General features: G+C 36.6%; 1 protein-coding gene across 1 annotated transcript in view; it reads left to right on the plus strand.

Annotated features, from left to right (window-relative positions):
* Positions 1-7,029: 7,029 nt before the first annotated feature.
* Positions 7,030-23,008, plus strand: part of ugcg (UDP-glucose ceramide glucosyltransferase) — a 31,725-nt gene continuing 15,746 nt past the window's right edge. Inside the window, exons 1-2 of the mRNA XM_077243155.1 lie at positions 7,030-7,244; positions 14,966-15,107. Coding sequence (XP_077099270.1) covers positions 7,147-7,244; positions 14,966-15,107 — 240 coding nt within the window. The 5' untranslated portion in view covers positions 7,030-7,146. The remainder of the gene's footprint in view (positions 7,245-14,965; positions 15,108-23,008) is intronic.

Here is a 23,008-nt window from a genome sequence, read left to right on the forward strand (position 1 = left end):
TGCAAATGTTATCATGCATTATATATACACAATTTAAAATAAATAACAAAAAAGATATACGTTTTTGTGTGCTTAATGTATATCTTTTAGCAAATTCATATATCAATATACACTGCACCTCCACATTTTATCCACAAGGTGGCGTCCTCTAATCTAATATAAGATGAGAACTCAACTTGGAAAAGATCCACGTTATTTGACTATTCACCATAGATGATCGGTCAGGGCATAATTCATACGGAGGAAAAGAAGGCGGATGTTCATCGTCCGTCATCAATAAGGTGTTTCTTTTTATAAGGCTTATGAACATCTGACTTAAAAGGACATGATTTAGAATCAACACACTCAGTTAAAACTTACATATCGATGCCTACCTCAAATGGTTATTTGTACTTAAGAGACTTTTAAATGATTCCTGAGCTGACGACCAAAATATATGGATTAGGTCCAATATAAAATATAATATTTTACATTCATATTTTATTATAGGCTATAATATATAATTTTTCGAATCTAATTTATAACTTACTATGATATAATTTAAAATAATACAAATTATGTAGAGAATATATATATCTATTCTTTTTAATAAAAAAGAACAGATCTTTTTTAGATTAATAGATTAAATTTAATATATTTAATAGATTAAAAGTCTTATATATATTAAAAAAAAAAACTTTTAGGTTTTTGGTACAAAGTTTTTTGTACAAGCGCGCCTAAGTGCTTAAATGTAGCTATAGCCTATATTCATTCAAACATTTTCCACACATTTATAACCTATATCAACATACACTGCACCTCCACAGAGCATTCACAAGGTAGCGAACTCTTATCTAATTTGAGCTGAGCACTCAACTTGGAAAAGATAAGCATTATTATTTACCGTCACGTCCATAATTAATATGGCCCATATGGTGAACGTAACTTATAAGACTGAGGAACAGAAGGCGAATGTTCATCATCCCTCATAAGAGACGTATATAGCGCTAATACGACTAATCACATGATCCAGAATCACACAGGCCTACCTCAACTGGCTATTTCATTTAGAAGACTTCAAATAATTGCTGACTTTTAAAAGGTTGTTAATAAGCAATCTTCTGTTTAGTCATAATTTTGTATTTGTAGCCTACTTTTCGCTTTTTTATTTATTTAGCCTAGTTAATTAGAGATGACATCATCTGAAGACTGAAACCTGGCTGTGATGCGTATTGATTGTTTTGCTATATTGACAGTGTTGCTATATCCCGTGCATTGTTTATAAAACTTGCCAAGCTCTCCTGTCCTGATAATGATGTCATCACAACCCTTATCCTTTTACAAGTGTCCATGACAGCATGTTTCCACTGACTCAGCCTGATGAAACTAATTCATACTCAGCCCATATTATTAACTCCACACCTGATCTTGTAAGAAGGTGAGCAGGAAGAAGGAAAGAATGAAAAGAGGAATGAATCTGGAAGACGAAATGACAATTGAGAATGAAAAATGTTCCTCTGAAGTGGAATACAAAGCCTAATGTCTCACAGAAAACAATTTCTTGTCCATCTTGTTCTGTTCACATGGAATTCAAAGAGAGACATTCAAGTCTCAAGTTTAGGCGGAAATAATATTCAAGCAAATTCCAGAGGATTATCTTTCCTACCAGTCAGCAAAGATACATGACTCAGAAAAAAAAGAAGCATGTAATTACTCAGCACTAATTATTTTGTGTTGCAATTGCAACACTATCTATTGTTTGACTTGTGTGTTGCTTTGAACTTCATTAACTGATCAAATTGTTCTTTAGTGCCTATATCCATCAATAAAGGAAATTTACGGGGTTTAAGTTTATGAGTTCACAGGTGAAAAATTAACATTAATCTATATAACACAAGCAATAATCAGGTTGTTCCAAATATCAGGAATGGAAGCATGATAATGTGTTTAAATTACAGTTTATTAGTGATGGGCACTTTCGAAACATTGCTTTGTTAAGGTTCGGTCGCCTTAGTGAAATTTATAAAAAGTAAAACATTTCTATTGTCCATTGTAAATAGTATTGCTGTAACGTAGCCGATGCAGGGAAGAGGAGAGGCTGGATCCAAATGCAAGCAGTATTTTAATAAAACAAGAGGTATTCCAAACATGAACAAGAAACACAAAGGCAGTCATACACTGCTACATCTTCACAGAGACAACGACTTACAAAGACTACGTTTACATGACAACGATATACTTAAAACAAAGTTTTTCCTTTGAGTTTTCTGTGTACATTGTTAAAACGATCCCCATTCACACAGATCCGCGAAAACAATTAAAAATGCTGTATTCTGCTCACAGGCCAGTAGATGGCGATGAAACACTGTAGATTGAACACGTACTACGCATGTGCATGACGTATACGTCTTCAGAGATTCACGTTTTTGTTGTTTACACAGAGACCAATTCCAAAAACGTGCACTTTGAAACCCGGTTTCAAAAGTTTGCATTTTCAGGCACCCAAAACAGTGTTGTCGTGTATATGAACGGCCAGAGCATATAAAAAGTTTTACGTTTTTAGTTGAAAACCATGTCGTGTAAACACAGAGATAACAAGGTAACAAGACACACCTGAGAAGAAATGTTGCTGCAAGAGGGAGGGGAAGTTATTTAGAGTAAGGATTACGATGCACATGAATTTAAAACAAAAAATAAAGATACAGTTAGCACTGCAATATTCCATAAGAAAATAAGAATGGTCGATTTTGATTTCAAGGTGAGCTTAATGGTACTAGATGATTTGTGGAATGCATTTAATAGATTATACTTTCAAGAAAACAATTGCAATTGGTTTGTAAAAGGTGTGTTTTGTGTAAACGAATCAGTTAAGTGAATAATTCAGTGACTCGCTCATTGTCGCTACCTACTGGTCTAACAATGAAACATGTTGTATTATGAAGTGTAATAATTAAATAAGCCATCAGTTATATCTTGAATTCTGATCCAAGAACTGGGATATAGGCTATATTTGTCTTTTCACACTGTACTCATTCAATACAATCGTGTTGCATAACACTATTTGTGAACTAGTCATATCTGATAGCATGTAGTTGCACCTAGTTAATTTCCAGACAGCAACATAGTGTCGGCCCACATCTATATACGTGGATTACGCATGGCCCAGATGTGGGCCGGATCTGGGCCGACACTATGTTGCTGTCTGGGTTAGTTGACACTGGTTATTTATTTTTCTTTTAATGCTAATGAGAAATGGGAAACCCCATTGAAATATCCAAATGGGCTGGATTTTAATAGGCCTTATATACAGTTTCTCATCAAACCTGTGTGTAAAATCGTATAATCCTTTATCTATAATCCGTAATTCAAAAAGCATACCAGCAACAATGCTTCCTGAGAAAACTGAACTTGTTTGGATCCCAAAATAAGAATCCTACGTACTTCCTATAGCTCCTCTATTATAAGGATTCTTTGTTTCTCCATTCCCTGCTTGTCTCTCACAACCAAGAATAAAAACCGCCTTCAAAACTTTAAACATCTGCTCTCAAATTGAATAAGAAGGGGTCCTACAATGCTCATCTCATCCTACAAGAAAGGCCGAGGATATTATGTGGGACAGCTCACATGTCCTCCTCCAGCACATCCAGCTGCTCCTTCTCATGCGTCAGTACCAAGATGCTCCACCAACAGCACAGAGAATCATTCATACCCGAGGCTATTTGTTTACTGAATAGAGCAATCGCAGAGGACCGTGAGAGCATGGCACATTACATCAGTCCACTATCTACAATTTCTCTGCAGTGCAGGACTTCTTATAGATGATAATTCGACCACTCCATACAATCCGATTACAGATATCATCATTATCAGATGTTTACCATTATAGTTTTCTAGAATTTTAGTGTCTGCTAAATTGTCCATTGACGATTATCAAAGTCATTTAGCTCGCGCTTACACGACGACGATGTACTAAAAACTGAAAAGTTTTTTGTGCGTACAGACGACAATGTTGTCAGAACGATCCCTGTTCACACGTATCCACAAACACAACTAAAGACGCTTGTAGCAATGTTTAAGATTCAGGGAAGAAGGAGGCGGGAACCGGCGAACAATCAAAGACTTTTAATCGAATAAAACAAATACAAAAACAAAACGTCCCCTCACGGACGACTGCTGGTCACACAAAACAGAAACAAAACACAACATGAAATCAGGCCTATTCCCCTCTTGATCTTCAACGTCGTCGCTCCTCCTTTAATGCTTCCGCTCCGGTGACCGGTGCGTCTCACAGGTGACGTTCATTATTACTCAGGCCACCGGCCTCGCACCGTTCTCTCACGTCCCTCGGCCTCGTCACAACGCTGTATTATGCTGCCAGGCCAGTAGATGGCGATGTCACTTTGTAAAGAAAAATGGTCTGAATACGTAATAGACATGTGTATGACGTCACCGTTTTTACAAATTCACGTTTTTGTAGTTTACACGGAGACGATAACGGTATCGTTTTCAAAAACTTGCACTTTGAAACCCGTTTTCAAAAGTTAGCATTTTCAGGCCCCTAAAGCGCAGTTGTTGTGTAAATGAACTGGCAAAATGCGTAAAAAGTTTCCATTTTTAGTTGAAAACGGTGTTGCGTAAACGGCCCCATAGTAGTATTTTATTGTATCTGCTCATTTGTTGTTACGGGTTTGGGTTTTGTTGGTGTTCTTAGCTTTGCACTGTTTCATTCATTACGATTTGGCGATTTCATTCATTACTATTGAAAGAAATAAGTTTCTTTTTTGAAATAAGAACTGTTTTGTCATCTTTTTGTTGTTGGTCAATGAAATCAGAAATCAATGAGTCCTTTTTAAATCAATGAAAAAACAACTTTGACATGTTAAATTTAAGCAAGACACCCCAGGTGAATACGATTTTTTTTTTTAAAATAACTAATAGATTCTGTATGGAAATAGAACAGGTGTAGTCTATTTAATTAAGGTTATAACTTATTTTTCATCTTGCTTTTATCCACTATTAGTACAAGCCTGTTGTAGCCGAATGATGGCCAAAAATATATTGATGAGTTCAATGAAGTTTACTGTACATCACACAAAAGATGAAGTGTTAGTTGTACTCCAGAAAATCACTGTAAGAGCTGAATAAACACAGTATAAGAAGTGCGCATTAAAGTCTTATCCATAAACTCTCTTTCATTGTCATCAACATACACAGCAAAGTAACCTAAACAAAAAACTTGTTCGAACTAACAGTAAACAATATACACATCTTTTCAGTGGGTGCTTAATATTAATAAACTGGTAAATTTTATATCCGTAAAATGACTTGATGAGCTGTCATAAAGTGCAAAAGTACGTCACATTGCCCCGAATCATAGAACGGCTTGTTCTGAGACAGTGCTTATGGGGATTTTAAAAAAAGCGCTGGGTGGATTTTTATTATTATAGGGTGGTTGTGTACACACACTGCCAACACACATTTATGTTCAAACACCATGTAACAGTGAATTTGCATAATTCAATAAAGGCGCCCTTTAAAGGAGAGCAATTGTTAAAATTAAGTGTTATTTTTTAGGTTAATTTTAATATAAGGGGGGAGATATGTTAGTTTTCAATGTTGTATTATTTTAGAATTTAAAAGTTTTTCTGGTATGTGTGAGTTTTTGGGGTTACTATTGTGCTGAAGAGTATAACCTGAGGTTAGGTTGACGATTGGCTAAACACCGTTTAAACTATATATTTTTATTTTAGAATATTTTAAAAGTAATGGCTGTGCACTCCTTAACACAGTGATAGTCTCTTGGCTAAATATCTTAGTAAGTTCAGGCATACTTGTGCTATTATTAGGCTAACTATAACTTGTAAATATGGAACATTTATAATGTAAGTAATAATAAAACATAAGAAATATATTACATTATATATTTTCTGTATTTGTGTTTATGCTGCATGAGTAAATATATCTGCATTATATTACACATACAGTATCATATCTGATCACATACATCTATATATTATGAAGTGTATTACTAAATATATAATTATTTACATTATGATATATTAGCAAATATGTTGTCACATATTTTTCAATATATCAAAAGCGGCAATTCCTTATGTATTATACAATATGTTGTATTATATTAACATATATCATTTATATATTTTAATATATCGGCGCTTAGCCGCTTAGCACTCAGGATGGGTATCAGGGGAGCAAGCAAGTGAAACGTTGCGCATGCGAAAGAGAACGTCTGCGCACATCCAAATACACTTATTTTTTATGCAAAATTAGTTGTCGTTCACTTGTAATACTTTCCGATTTGCAAGACGCACATTTCTCTGCAAAACTCATTTCACGCTCAAAATATGATCTTGCATGTGCAGAATTGTGGCATAAATATAATCCCATAGATAGAGGCTGCGATGTTTATCCTCCTTGTGGAGAACACATGCAGTTCAAATCCCGCTTGAAGCGTGTTGAGTCTGACTGGTTAAACTTTCACTTATATCTTAAATAACACAAATATACTTTATGTATTTAATCTCACTTATTTAACCAATGTCTTTGCTGCTGACATTCGATGATCCAATTAATCATTCTAATAAGCAAAAATAACTTTAGATAAACATCACATTTATGCTTTGTTTGTATTGTTGAAGAGTGCTGGACTTTGTGGTGCCCTACTTTACATATACTATATACTTTATATATACTCTACCAAAATATATCGTCACGCGTGTCATAAAAGTTACTAAGTAACGCATTTAGTTACGTTTTTAGTGAGTAACGCAACATTGTAATTAGGCTACTTTTAAAAGTAACTTTCCCCAACAACACGATATGCTCTTGTGTCTTGGCGACATCATGTGGTCAACATGTGAACCTGGAACTCACTGAGGGGTCTGAAGTGGGACATTTAATTTGGGATATTCCCACGTCCAACCTCGTCTCACACAGCAGCATTAGCTACTCTCCTTTCAAAATAATTGGCAACACTGCACCCATTTGTCTGCGTCACCATGCTCCACCCACCTCTGCTATGCGCCGATTCCCTGCAGACACGCCCACTCAACCATCTGAATGTGTGTAAGAGTGTGTGTGTGTGAGAGAGCTTCAAGCATAAGGGCCGAACACTGAGGTGTCAGCGCACCCGGACACAGGACAGTCATGGCCCTGCTCGATCTAGCTTTGCAGGGGTTCTCCATCTTCGGATTTCTCTTGTTTATCGTCCTCTGGCTCATGCACCTCGTGTCAATCATCTACGTGTAAGTGAATGCGGCATACTTGATTTGAAATAGACCACGAAACGCGACGCTCAGAACGCTTCCGTTATATTCAACGACGCTGATCGCGAGCATGCAGTGTAGACACATTCGTTGTTTGTGACGGGAGCGTTGTAGACTGACGCGGCGCGTTTCAGATGGGGTGTAGTATGTGGCTGGGTAACAGGAACACGGGTTTCCTCTTCAGCGCCTCGCTGTTATTTCCGCGTGAAAATAATATGTGTATATCTATCAAAATGTTTATATTGACTGTATAGCTGGCGGGAGAAGAACTTGTATTAATAAAAAGTCAATCATACACATATTATCCTCTGGCTTGTCTTTCAGTAATCTCGTTTTTTGTCGCTAGCGATGATCGTTAGCATAACGTTAGCTACTGCGCACTGTCCGTGTTCTTTTATTCGTTAATTTGCGAAGTCTAATGGGTTTTAAATCACTTGTGTGGTTTATTTCTCAAAGGTCTTTTATTAATTCTCAGTGGTGGGAGTTAAAGCTAGGCTACTTCAGTTAGCCTCACCAGACTACCGGCTTTCATGGTTTAGATATAATACATTTACATATTCAATGGTTTTGTTTAGGTATGTCATGGTTTGAAAGCTTGTGCTCACCAACACTAATGCTTTCCATTGTTAAAATCCTCAGTTTCCTGTAAAGTTCACCAATGTTGTTAATTATTCATAAAGTATTGTCTCATAATAATTATCTAGTATCATATGGTCGTATATCTACCCTACCATATCTACCATATGTACATATACATACCAGTCAGAAGAGCAGAATTATTTATTTATGAATGCTTGACACACCTATTTCAAGCTTTTTTGAGTATTTATGAGAAATGAATTAAGCCAAGTATGTCTGATCTTCTGACTGATAGTGTTTATCATATGATAGGCCTTCTAAGGCTATAATGAAATGAACTTTGGTAACTAGGGAACTTTGGGTCGTGAGTTTCAATGTGTCATGTGAGTAGGCTTTGCCTCTATCATGCCCTGATTCTGCTACAGAATACACATGGTTTTAGGGTCGTGTCTGTCTTACAGGATATTTTTTTTACATTTGCAAACTTCCAAATGATGTGTTCATATTCACCTGCCAATGCAAAATTGGCCAGGGTTTGGGAGAAGGTCATTACGGGTTATTCGACTCATTCAAACGAGTCTCGAGACGTCAGCTCCCTTTGTTTATGTGTTATGAAATACTGTTTTAAGAAGACTAGCAGTTTGTCCACTCTTCTCATACCTTGCCACTGTCGCCTTTTTCGCCATTGACTTTTGGCTTGCTTAGTTGGGGACATTTAATTATATTTTTAACAATATTGTTACAACATTATTTTCATGTTATCCTGTAAAGCTGCTTTGAGACAATCTGTATTGTAAAAATCGCAATATAAATGAAGGTGACTTGACTCATGAGCTTTTGAGTTGCGGTTCATGTTTTAACCTTGAACAAGCTGAGAGGTTTTGGGTTCCTAAGAATTGACCTAGATCTCAACCATCCTATGCATGTTTATAAGACATCATACACTCTTAAATGAGTGTGCGTTTTCGTTAAAGCTTTGGAATGAAGAGCTTTTTTTGAAGTTGCAGGGATTTGACTGGATTCTGGCCCGAAAGATAATCATGATGTTTTTAATGGGGCTCATTATTGTCTTTCTTTGACCACATAATGCCACACAGCTGGTCATGAGTCCAGCACCACGAGTCATTCATGAGGTCATTCACATTGATCTGTTGTGAGACCAGAATGAAAGGACTGAATTCCATGTTCAGGTTGTACCCTGGGGTCAACTGTTTCTTTGTAATAGAAAGTGGTTCACTTGTTGCCGCTCGGGCACTGAGGGTATCATTAAGTAAGGGTGAGCTATAGTAGACTCGATTAAACGGTAGAAAATTGTAAACCGTTAGAGATTTTGGACAGTCGTTTCTATCACTGTTACACTCACACTCATTTTTTAAGTAAGGGATTTTAAAAACATGTAGAAATTGTAATGTTTCAACCAACCTATTTTTTTTATCTGTTAAGAACTGTGTTGATTCAACATGTCTTATATGATGCAACATCAATCTTTTTGTTTCAACATTGTTTCCATGGCGTAAGAGACCTTGATTATGTGATGATTATATGCCACTGTTATCTGGGAAGACTGCAAGTATACATGCCTCATGTACATTGGACAACCAGAGGTGAACTATGATGTTTGGTCAGATTGTGTATGTTTCATCTCTTGCAAGCAATAGTTTTGTTGCATTTGTGGCAGAACTTTGTCTGAATTGACACAGGTGACAAAGGCAAAGAGAACTACTTGACAAAAGTGTTGTTCACTTCACTAAAGCAGGGGCTTTCGTGTGTGATAGCAGACTCTGTGCCAGAGAGATCTCTCTTCTTGATTGCAAATAGCGAAAATGCGTCATCGACAAATGTCTTAATGATATCGCAAACTAGAAACGGTTGGTGAGGTAACATTAGTGAGATGATGTTTTTGTAGCAATAATAAAAAGGAAATGTTTTTTTCTTCAAGTCAAGTTAAAATCAAAAATTTTGTATGGAATATTGCAGTATTTATTATAAATTATTTATCCATGCACATCTTTTTATTTTTTATTCATGTACCTTGTGATCAAAATAACTTCCCCTCCATGGAGTGCTTCTGTTCTCTGATGAAGATGGCGACCTGTCACTCACATGAGATCCACCAATAGCAAACCACAACCATTCAATCAATTCCCCACGGACAAAATCAAGTCCCGCCCTACATTTGTTTTTCTTGTTCCGGAAGCCGTTTCACTTGGATATACGGCACAATAGGGAAGAAAAGACTTCTACATTTTGTGCCAACTTTAATTGCTCCACTACCAAAAGCAAAACCGAATACATTAGTGCTTATTGATACTACTGCCGTCTTTCATAATATATCCCTGTGTGTCCTATTTAATCCGGGTTTCAGTACCCATCCCTAAATATATCTTTTCATAAGTTGTCAGTAGTTTTAGTATTTTCCTTTATATAATTGGATACAAAGATATTTGAATGAATCATATCACAAGGAATGTATTTGCAACCCTTTTTTTTTCTTTTGTACGTCCAATGAAATGGGGTGCATTTCAATCCGAAAGAAAAGTAATAACGCCTTAACATTCTTTTATATTGTGTATCTAGTTGAGTAATACTTCAACAGTAGCACCAGAGAGACGGAAGGGTGAAGAAATACAGGTTGAGTGATGTCTTTGAGAACTGAGATGACACACTAAAGGTGATGATACACAGGGCAACTTTTTGAGCAATGTTGCTGGGCAATCTTGCCGAGCAATTGTTGCCTGGGCACTTTCCCATTGAAAATGGGCAATACATTTCTATCTGGATAATTTAGATTGGTCGTGAGCCCTGTCTCTCATCTGGTTGCCCGTTGGCTGCAACATTGCCCAGCAACATTGCTCAAAATGTTGCCCTGTGTATCATCACCTTGAGTTTCAGTAGTCAGGTGTGGGGATCGTGTCATCGTGTGATACTCGTCCTGTGGGAACCTCGCCCAAGTGGCATCCTCCTCTATGTGATGCATTTCCTGATTCCTCAGCTCCAGTGCTTCTCATGTGGTATGTGACGTTTCACACAGTGTGATAGGATCTGTTAAGTAAAATCTTTTTTTATGTAATCCTTTCCTCTTTGCATAAAGAAGTAAAGTTGTGCATGTCATTTGCTCATATGATTGCCACAAAGAGGAATTACTGATAGCTTCCTAGTAGGGGTATAACGGTACACAAGACAGTTCGATGCATACCTCTGTGTTGAAGTCACAGTTTGGTACAGTAGGGTGGATAAAACTAAACATAATTTCCTTTTTTTTAATTCAACAATTGTTTACCAAACGAATTGTGTGTCTGTCTTTAAATTAATTCAATTATAGGATAAAAAAAACTCTGCTATTGCTGTGAACTAGCCCAAACTAAATCTAAAATAATGTTTATAAAATTATCAACAGCATTAACTTCTAATAAAAAAATTGGTATAAAATAGTTTTCACTCAAATTCGTTGTGGAATTCTAATCATAGTGACTGACATTTTCATGACAGATATTTTAAACATACATTAAATAATCAAGATATCACTAACAGGTTAAGTCAAATATAATGAATATACAGGCTAATATAGTGCATCTATTTAGCAAAAATGTTATAGCTGACTAAAAGCTGTGGACACTGAATGATTTGCCTGAGGTAAATGTAATGCGTTACATTGTTTACAACAAGCGGTTTTATTTTACTCGCCTTCAAAAATGACAATTTTAGCTTAGATGTTTATTCTGTATCTAGTATTAAAGTGGAAGAGATGATCGTGTTCACTCGCGCTCTGCCACTTGAACTGAGGCGCCTATAGTGATGTCGCCACAATGAAATAACGTCAAAACGGCATTTATTGTTTGAATTTCGTAATAAAATTGGTTTTAAAAATATTTAATTTGAAAAATTACACTTTCTTATCCAAAGTAACAAAATGCGGATGGAGCCTATTGCGATTAGTGGTGGTTAGGCTACAACGCTGTATTTTCTCTTTGGTATTTTTTTATGTATATATTTTTTACTACGCTGTAGTTGTCTTGTACACATAAGACACGTACTGAAAATTTGCGGGCCAAATATGTGTACCGTCACCCTAATTACTATTTAATCAAATGCAAAGGAAGAAACATTTGAGAGTCCCGCGGTCTGCTACATACCGTGGCGTAGTGCGGTTTTTCAGTTTGATTATTGTTACACCCCAAGGTTTTACCAGATTTTCACTTATCTACTCAAGACAAGCCCACGGCCTGGTATCTATGAGTCTCTTTTGAAGTAAAGATGCGGTGAAATTTTGCTGGCAATAAGGTCCATTGTCTACTGTCAATAGTGTAGTGATATATGAAGCACAGCTCACACAGAAGACACAAGCTGCTTTCAGCTTTCAATGTGTCAGATCAGTTGAAAATCTGCGTGGGGAAATCTTTTGCAGAGTTTCAGCCTTTGGGGCATGCGTGTACCATGAGTAATCAAAGGAGATGAATTCCTAATGTCTCATTAATTTCATCATTGTTATTTTAGGAACATGGTCTTTTTACTGGAGATTTGGCGCACTGGGCCTGCCCATTGGACTGTGTTGCATTCCCATTCCACTAATGGTCTGAGGCAGTGAGCTGAGGTCATGCTCCCCCATATTTAATAGAGCGTAAGAGAGGCCAACACCTCCAGCAGGAGCGTCTCTCACATGAACTATGAGGAAGATTTGCTCTCAGAGCTTTTAGAAATTCCCTCACTGAATCCCTCGTGTGCGGAGCTGAGTAAACGCATTACACATGCATGAATGGATGTCATATGATTTTGTAGGTCATCAAGAAAGTTCTCGTAATGTTTTTGTCTTTTTTATTGACGGTAAACCGATTTAAAGCAAGGAATGCTGTTCATTTCTCACAATGTTTGCTACTTTACCATTAAGCGACTGGCATTTATCGATAGACTCCATATAAATCAATAACCGATTAAGAAGACAATTGAATAGCTGTAACAAATAGCAGTTAAACTGATTATCAGTCTCTATAATTTACATATCTATGTATAATAGAATTTTATACTTCCAGTCAGAATGTATTAAGTCAGCTGGGATTTCCACTTCTGTTAAATCAGTTAGTTATCGTCTGATGCAGATATTTTCAAATATGCGGATTAAAAAGCCAGGCTTGTATCTTTTTATATATGTATGTACAATTTGTGGTGGTTTGTCTCCGATTTTCTTTTCATTTTCCCTATCGCTCCGTCTTTCTATTAGATGGAGCTTGACATGTTGTGAGACATTCTCAAGAAAGTGCCAACAGCTCCTTTGGCAGTCAAGATAGACAAACTTATCTCACAGAAGCAAACATGCTCAGACAGCTAAATCTTTCTTCCAGCTTTTAATGGCTGTGTCGGTCTTGGAAGCTTCTCCGCTGGTTCTGTTGAGCGGCTGGCAAGGGTGTCAGGAAAGACTCCAGACTCTTCAGACGAGAACAGATAGGAAGTGCACAAATGGAGTTCCTGAGAGGCAGAGGGTGCCGTGATGGCTTTTGAAGTTACCCAGCATTGAAACCCGATATACACTGACACGGTTAACTCAACATTACCTGCGAATTGTTCCATCAAAGCAAGACCAGATATGAACAGTTCTCAGAATGAATACTGTCTTCCATGAAAACTTTGTGTGATTTCAGTCCTGAAACTGTGCCAGGGAGGTGTTCATGAAGTCATATCTGTGTTCAGTGAACTTCTAGACGAAATAATTATAGTGGAAGATGGCCACTTGACCCCATAGTCTTTGAGTGCAGTGTGTGTGTGCTTTTTTTTTTTCTCATCAAAGTATGACAATTGTGTGAAACACACAAATAGCCGTAAAAAGCGAAACAGCAGTAACTTTTAAAACTAAACCAGTTGGATCAGCTTCGGTACATGGATGAACTTTCAGCTGCCTGTCAAACTGCAAACAAACACTAGATCAGTTTGAAATGATACACTTGTCCAAATGCACTCGTATGTGCATGTGCTGCAGCCGAGTAACCAGAATTAATATGTACAACATAGACCAGTTTATTTCCCTTTGATATTTCATTATTGCATAACATCCAACATTCTCTCTATAAATGATTACAAAGGTTGATTTATGATCATAATTGCATATGAATCCCTAGGAACCAATACAGTTGAGTTAAGACTAATATTGCAGTTTTTTGTGTATCTATATATATATCTCAATCAAATAAATATCAATAATTGGGATATTGTAATCAATTTGCATTTGTTTTTTTATGTGTCTGCATATGTTTTCAGTTCTTTGCGAACTTCTTAGGGTGCAAAGAATTGAGCGTGTGTTGATGTAATTCCACAGTATGTTTAATCTCCGGACTTATTGTTTAACAAAAATTAATGTGAATTTGTGAGAAGTTTGACATAAATTAAATTTTTGGTATGAGAATAGTCATACAATATTGCAGTGTTTTGAAATATTGATTGAGCGTGCAATATTCAATATGTATATTTCTTTTCCTTTTGACACACAATAACCAAATTATCATTATACTATAAGTATTTTATTTAATAATTTAAAGAAATATATTTTATTATTATTATTTCTGACATTTATTTAAAAGTTTCTTGTAATTATTGATAGTCGCAAATAAATGTATTTGTCTGTGGTCATGTGTTACTGTCAAGCTTCACACTTCTCATTTTTAGAATGATTTTCTCCAAAAAGTATCCAAACAATTCGTTGAAACAATACGTTGTTAAATAAGTTGATTTGCCTGCAATTGATCGTCTTTGGGTCCTTTTCTTTTAGAGATGCACCAAATGTTCTCATATGTTGATGCACCCAATAATAAAAAATCAATAAACGATTTGGCTGAAAAGTGTGAATATCTGTAAAAAAAAATTTAAATCGCTTCAACCGATTATCGGTTTCTCTACCCTTAATGTCACCAGTTGCTTTACCACTTGGAAAAAAAATAAAGAATAAATGCTAAGAAGTATTTGCTACTGCTGAAGTTGTCCACATACCAGCTTCCCTGGGATCCCAGAAATCATCCGCGTAAAATTCACCATCCGACATGAAGGCAGGAGCATAACACCTGATGGATTTATGAATCGCACACAATGTTATTATTAAAAGCTGACCTGTATTTCTTTCTCTCTCTCTCTCTTTTCAGCCGTCTGCATCTCAACAAGAAGACCCCAGACAAGGTGCCGTACAGCAAACTGGCTGGTGTCTCGCTGCTGAAGCCCCTCAAGGGGGTGGACCCCAATCTAATAAACAATCTTGAGACCTTTTTTGAGCTGGACTATCCCAAGGTACCATCATCTAAGCTCTTTGACCTTGTTGTTGTCCGCGCTGCTGTTTTGAGTTGCTGACAGTCAAGTTCAAGTTATTATTATATGCGTTTGCTATTATGTGTTTGAAAAAAAACCTCAACTCTTTCCCCGCTTGTGCTTTTCAAAAAATCATCTTTTTGATGATTTTCACAAAACCTTCATGGCCCCCAGAATTTCTTTGTTGTATGAATATCTGAACATGCAAAATATCAAAAGACAGATGGACCATCTGCTTTTAGCTTCATTCATTCATTTTTTTTAATTAACTCTTGAGTTCTAGTTTTATTTAAAAAGCAATATTGACAAAAACACAATTTTCTCCACGATTTTTTGTTGAAAAGACTATGTCCGGATTGCATTCAGAACGATGATCAAAACACAGATGGAGTAGATCGAGTCCATCAACTACCCTAATGTTTCATCCTGGGAACCTAATGTTAATTAACATTAAGACAGTTTTGATTTATATGCTGTTTAATGTTTACATCTGATCATGCAGATTCTGTACCCTTTCAGAAGATGTGTATTAGCACCCCCTAAGTATTAAGTGTTAAGTATGAAACTTCAGGGTATAACTCATCCTGCACTATATTTGCTACAGACGATAATGCCTAAAATTGCGTGACATGTTGAGGATAGGCGTGCTGTTATTTTTTTCGTGCAGTCATTATCGGATGGTCAGGTCCGATTCCAAATTGAAAAGAATTTTAAAACCGAAAGACAATGAAAGAATGGATGTTCTTGCGTTTTAAAGATTGAATATTTAATTTTAGCAAAGTCTCACACTTTAGTTTTCTTTTAATTGTGTTAAAAGATATCATGTGACCCATTTTCAACAACTCTTTAATGTTGCTAAATGACACGATACACTACAGTTCTATCTCCGCTTTTCATAAGTTACCAGTTTTCATACATTTATTCTTGTGCATATCCTGTGAAAACCCAACATCCTTTTGTGATGAGAGCGTTTTAAGAATGTTGCAAAGACTTCCTGCTTTAATGAAACCCAATCGGAGTTAGTTCAGTTTACTCTTTTCATTGGTGAATCAAACACGTTACAAGCTCATTTCTGAGTTCCGACTCTGTTTCAATTAATTAATTCAGGGCTGTAATTTGTTTGACTTAATCTCTCAAATATGTTCATGAAAATGTTTTGGTAAAAATGTATGTAGATAAATGGTTGTTTATTTCCATCAATGGGATAATGTACAGTCAGTCGGACATTATTGCAAAACAAAACCAGATGGAAAAAAATCTTTAAATTCTCATTGTGTTTACATAAACAACAATGTTGTTATCCTGCTATAATACTTTCTTTTTCTTGTGGCCACTGTCAGAAAGTGTATGTTTTCGAACAAGAAGCTTGAATTGTACCAAGCCACCTACATAGAAAGTAGGAGATGATATGAAGTTGAATCACTACTCAACTAAAATCCCACTAGTACCACTGCTTTGCATTTATGTAGATAAAGTTTACATTCTCAGTTTACACAATATTCCTGTCTTACATTCTTAAGGCACTTTTGAATAAATGTTTAAATTTTTCCTGGGGAAACCCATCCCAAAAATCACTTCAGGCTCTGAGCGTTTTCAGAGGTAAATCTAAACCTTGATGAATCTCACAAAAACATGTCCAGGTCACATTTTACCCCATAGTTATGCAAAAATAAGACATTGTAGTTTGCATAAAGAAACTAAAGCTTACTTTTAGCATTATTGCCGTGAAAATACAGTAAAATATTGTTAAATCTTATTACAACAAAGTATTATTTCTATTGTAATATATTTTAAAATGTAGTTTATTCCAGTGATCAAAGGTGTATTTTCAGTATCATTACTCCAGTCTTCAGTGTCACATGATCCTTTAGAAATATTTCTGATATGATGATTTGATGCTCAACAAACATTTCTGATTATTATCAACAGTTGTGCTGCTCAATATTTTTATGTAAACCGGGATGTATAACATTTTAAATCGCACAGCAATTCTACATTAATTTACATTTTCTAAAGCAAAATATAAAATTACGTTTTGGGGTGAAATTTGATCCGGATGTATTGTTAGATTTCATGAGGTTCCCCCATCTAGGAAGTTGACTCAGGTTTGGTTAAAGGCGTTTGACTGTGTGCTTCAGTAATGAAGAGGTTACTGTAGACCTGATGGAAACGTGCAGGGTGCGTCCCCTGATAATGCATATCTTTGTTGCTGGGCACCGCACACCATCTAATTACAGTGTTTCTATTTTGCATCCTGACTTGAGCACAAAGCTTAGGATAAATCACTGATGCTTTTCTAATGAGGAGCTTTTCCAGGTGGGGCGGCTCTGAGAAACAACCGATTTCCCATTGGACGATCATGCTCTGTTGTAAGCCATCTGTCAGTGCTTCTAAATTAAATATGAAATGGATCTGGTGTGTAATGGACCAACCCTGACCAGAAACTCCAGTCCCGTCAATCTCTTTTGATGAAGGCGGGGTTTGACATTTTACTACTAAGAAAACATGCGCATAAACTACAATGGAAACACATTTATCGAATAAATCCCTTGACGCACAACAAAAAAACTTGTGATTTGGCCTCAACAGTGGATGTTATTGGGTAACCGCGATAACCCAGCGAACCAATCGCATCGCACAGCATCTCTAATGTTGGTTTTTGTTGCTCTGAAATGCCTGAGCCAAAGTCTGTCATCTGAATGATTTGGTATAATTCCTTCCCAGAAGCGTCTCACATGATTGTATTCCCAAACACCAGCATCCGAAACAAGAACATGACAGCATTTATTGAGTTTCGTCTGTGCGCTCCGAGACTCATTTGTGATGGAGGGAAAATGGAGCCCTAGTGACTTCCCTGATTGCAACAGCTTCCAATATTATTAGATCATTTGCTCTAATTTCCCATGAAGTTTTGTACTCTTGAACACATGGGATGGAAATGATGCTTCATTCGCAAGTGTTAAATTGGCAACTTCGAATGGAAACATAGCGATTGAGTCATGTGTGAGTGAAGATCGAGACTTTGTGCGTTTCTTTAGTGCGTTCTACTGATTAAAGTTTAATGGCGACTAGGAGGATAAACCTTCACTGCTCTCCCTGCGGTCCACTCAAGGGATTTGGGGGCGACGAGTATGAACGGAGATGACGGTGTGCATTATTTCTGCAGTGGTGCGTTCAGACTCTGCAGATGGCATATTCTGCTCTATTTCCCATCTTACAGCTGTTTGAGCAGCACAGATGTTGATTCCTTCTGCTGTTGCCGCTCCTTGTTGGGTTGGAGAAGTGCTTCCCCTGTTTAGGAGCATTCCTTGTGTTTTTTTTTAAGTGAATAACATGAGGTGAAATGCTTTTAAAGCACTTACCGTGAACAAAGGATATCTAGTGGTCATCTAAATGTTCAAAACATCTAGAAAATCTCCCTAATTTCCTCTTAGATGCATTCCAGAACAAGCTATTTCCTTGTCCTGACATGTGAAACTATTACTGATGCCACACAATCTCAACCAATCAGAAGATTTTTGATATTTTTTGATGCAACCGTTAGTTTTGGTACATTGATCTGATTGGAAAGTAATGTTGTTAAGTTCTCCCTTATCTGTGTTCATTGTGTTCCTGACAAGCGTGTATAATTCTCAGAGAGATGCAACGATTAATCCTGCTGTTTGTAACTTTTTTTCCTTATTGTTACGGAAGCATACTAAATTGAGTTTATTTATGCTTGAGTTTGTTGGTGTCACATTATGTCGGATATTTGCGCTTGCTGATTTCTCCTATTTTAGATTATGGCAGAAGGGATCTTTTAAATACAACTCTGTTCTGAAATCTTTAGCAAATGATTGAACATCTATTTTTTATTCTGTACATTATAATGTTGTGATGCCTAAATTAATTTGTAGCATTTTAAACAGTTGATTTTAGTTTTTAGTGTTTCATTTAGTTTTACGTTATTTATGCAAACTGATATATTTTTAGTCGGGTTGTAACATGACAAATGTCATTATTGGTATTTAAGTATTAAAAAAATACTAAAGCTTTGCTGGCCTTAAGAAGTTTTTGAAGTAGGTTTTAGGATAATATAGGTGAATCTACTTGTAAAGTGAAGTATGTCTTCAAGACCACACAAGCCAATTTGGCATCAACATTACTGGGTGAGTCCATATAAAGATGGAAGTTTCTCCAGTTCTTTAATTCAGGCCTAATCGAATCAAATCAAGTGCAAATGCATCTTTAATTTCTCTTCTGGGACTCTAAATAGGTTCCCTCTTTAGCAAATGGTATGAAGCTCTTGTCTTATACTGGAGGAATTAAAATTTCCAGCCAGTTCTAGCTTTGTTAAAAAAATCGCTTTCATTTTCAAGTGCATTTGGAAGAAAAGAAAAAAAAGAATTGCTTTAAACAGCTATGCCAGTAAGTCTCTTTCTTCCCAGCATGTTCATTCTTGACTTAATTCCTGGGTATGCAGGCATTTCACAGAACTACAGTTTACATTTTCTTTTTTTAAAACTTTTTTTCTCTTCTGTGGATCGTGGATGATCATCTTTTGTGTTTACGAGCCTTGCAAGATTTGTGATTCTACAGTGAGCTTTAAAGCCATTCAAATGTAATATTCAGGACACAGTTTTTAGCATTTCAATTTTCAAGTCAAGTCATCCTCATTTATATAGCGCTTTTAACAATTGTTAAAAGATTGTTTCAAAGCAGCTTTACAGAGATAAAGATATAATTTAAGGTAACAGAGATTTGTTTGGTTTTATAGTGGCTCTTGAAAAATGTTTTTTCCAGCTAAAGTTAGTTTTGATTGATTCACTTCCATCTAAATGATAGTTTGTTATTAAATTAGGGGCCGCTAAGACGACACCGTTCTCTCTAAACAGACTTTAAACGTGAACCTGTGATAGACGCTGATGGCGTTCACATGCGCATTAAGAATTGATTCTATAGTTATGTGCGTTTGAATATATGTGCGCAGGTTTATAATTCCTTACAAACCATGCCTAAACAAACTACTTGTCTATAAATTTTGATGCAGAATTTTTATTTTATCTTATCACTTTGGGTAGGTACGCGAACCGAAAAATTCCACAACGCTTTATCTGTAGAGTGGTATAGGGATCCTCCATAGGGAGAGGCTAGTTGGCACTTCAGCACTGCATTGTCATCGGGTCCAGGCGAAAGTCCTTCGTCAGATCTGGAAACGGCCTGGATCCGGCAGGCTGCGGGAAAACCTCGGGATAAACAAAGACACTAAAATTAGCGTAGATGCCATTCTTCTTATGATGTAACGAGTACATCAGGATTTGAGGGAAGTGTTCCCAGTTCCGGCTGACCTAATCTAAGCAGCCTAATATTAAATTATAGAAGTCTATAGAGTGTTAAGGAAATGTTAGGTCAAAGAGATGTGTTTTTAGTCTAGCTTTGAACTGACAGACTATGTCTGCTTCCCGGACAATGTTAGGAAGATTGTTCCAAAGTTTTGGTGCTAAATAGGAAAAGGATCTACCGCCAGCAGTCGATTTAGATATTCTAGGTATTATCAACTGGCCGGAGTTTTGAGATCGCATAGACGTGAAGGACTATAATGCGTTAAGAGCTCGCTCAAGTACTGCGGAGCTGAACCATTTAGTGCTTTGTAAGTAATCAGCAATATTTTAAAATTTATACGATGTTTAATAGGGAGCCAATGCAGTGTTGACAGAACCGGGCTAATATGGTCGTACTTCCTGGTTCTGGTAAGAACTCTAGCGGCTGCGTTTTGGACTAGCTGTAGTTTGTTTATTAAGCGTGCAGGGCAACCACCCAGTAGAGCATTACAATAATCTAGCCTTGATGTCATGAACGCATGAACTAGTTGTTCCGCATTTCAAGGCACATGTTGTGAATTGTGGTTCAGATTGTATCTGTCTCTGAACATGTCAGATATGTGCAAGCAGTTTTTTCTCACATTTTTTCAGCATGCACTCGTTCTTATCTTCTACTGTACGTCAAGCACCGCCATCATTCTGTCTTGCCTAAACATGGGCATACAGAGGTACAGTTCATTACTTTTCTTTATTGTTTTGTTTCCACTAAGATAACCTGATTTAACTTGTGCATTAAAAATCCCATCATGTACCAGGCAATGTTTAGAAACATTTCATATAAAATTCAAAAAAATGTTTTGTTGGAAAATTTGTTCAATCTTTCTCATTTAATCATTTGGCATGTAAGGTATGAAAAGATAATTATTGATAATAATTAACTGCAATTTTGCTATTCCCATGCAGGGCTTAATTTGTGCTGATTCGGATCCGGCACCTCCTTCATCTCATACACCACTGAACGATATGTTATGACCAGTGTACATATGAAAAAATAACTTGTTAATATAATTTATATTAAATGTATTCAAACAAAAAACAAGTTGAAGAAATGCAGCTACAAAGTAGTCCATGCCTTATTTTTGTGATGATTTAGTGGATTTGACTACTATTCGCATTTTCAACGCATGGCAAGCAATGTATAGACAATATATATGTATATATATAAACTTCTGTAATGGTTTTCTGAAACGTATGCAAGTCGCTATGGTTATTTTTAGATTTCTGCAAGTCATGTTAATTCATGTTTATTTCATGCCTTAAGTAGTAAAGCGGAAGAGATGATCCTTTCACGTGCACTTCTCTTGAATCTGGTATATTTGCAACAGCAATCTGTCACCACATCTAAAGAGTGCCAAAACAGTAGTTTTTGATTATGATTTATTATGCTTTCAGCTACCAGTTTAAGTCTATTACTTTCAGTTGAGTTAGACATTTTTACCATGTTTAAATCCAGCTGAGTTTAGCCAGTTTTTCACCAGGTACTGCAGGAGTCTACAAATTGCATCTTCGGGTCAGTCAAAATCAATTTCTGAATGAGTCTGTGAAATTTTGAGAAAAATCAGTTGAGTATTATTAGTAAATGTGCCGATCAGCTCAGGCTCCCAGGAATGTAGTAAATGACGCACACAACCCAATGGAATGAGATCTGGATCTGGATGTCATGAGGGCCAGATGTTCAGCTGTTAAGAGCTGTTAAAATGGATCAAATTTAAAATCTCTCTCTCTTCAGAGCGTTCACTTAATGGACTCAAACCTACAACTAAGTAACAAACAATGGTAAATGTGCAACTTTCTTTAAAGAGTCGGTGTATCATGTTTATCTGCTAATTTGTCCATAAAGCGCCAGTTGTTCGGTTAATCTCTGATCATATTGTTTCTGAAACTTGGTCATGCAATGTGTGTTCATGTGTGCTGATGAATACCATCTACTTTTGCATACGTACTTGTTCTTAAGCAAACAAACATAATCCATCCCCATGCTAATGTTCATATAGAGCTGCTCACGATCAGTCATGCTTTAAAGACATTTCTGAATTCAGGAACATGCATTTTTCAATATGACTCGGTGAAAGTAAGAACACAATGTTTGCTGTGGGGTTTGTCATCTGCCGGTTTGAGCAGCGCTTTCATATAGCATTACAGAAGCCAGGATTACTGTGTGTCATGGTGGTTTGCCTGGTTCTATGTTTGTTTGGTCTCTGTTTTGCTGAAGGACACACCTAACCTACAGTATAAATGGTTGCCTGTCGTCCACCCTTCCAATCCACTCCCTGTTTTGCATTCAGCTTCAATTGAGAGCAGGAAATAACACTATTCCAGGAAACTTAATTGCCAAAAGAACAGACACCTAGTAGACCTCTAAATGAATAATGCCAGGAGGGACATCAGCTCTGGGCTTTTAAAGGGAGAAAGGCTGATTATAACAGACAGTGGAGGTCAGCAAAATGGCCATAGGTGACCATGTGGATCGTGGATGATCATCTTTTGTGTTTACGAGCCTTGCAAGATTTGTGATTCTACAGT

This window comes from Siphateles boraxobius, unplaced genomic scaffold, assembly GCF_051911475.1.
Source record: "Siphateles boraxobius isolate OS27281-9 unplaced genomic scaffold, OSU_SipBor_1 25, whole genome shotgun sequence".
NCBI classification, from domain to species: Eukaryota; Metazoa; Chordata; class Actinopteri; order Cypriniformes; family Leuciscidae; genus Siphateles; species Siphateles boraxobius.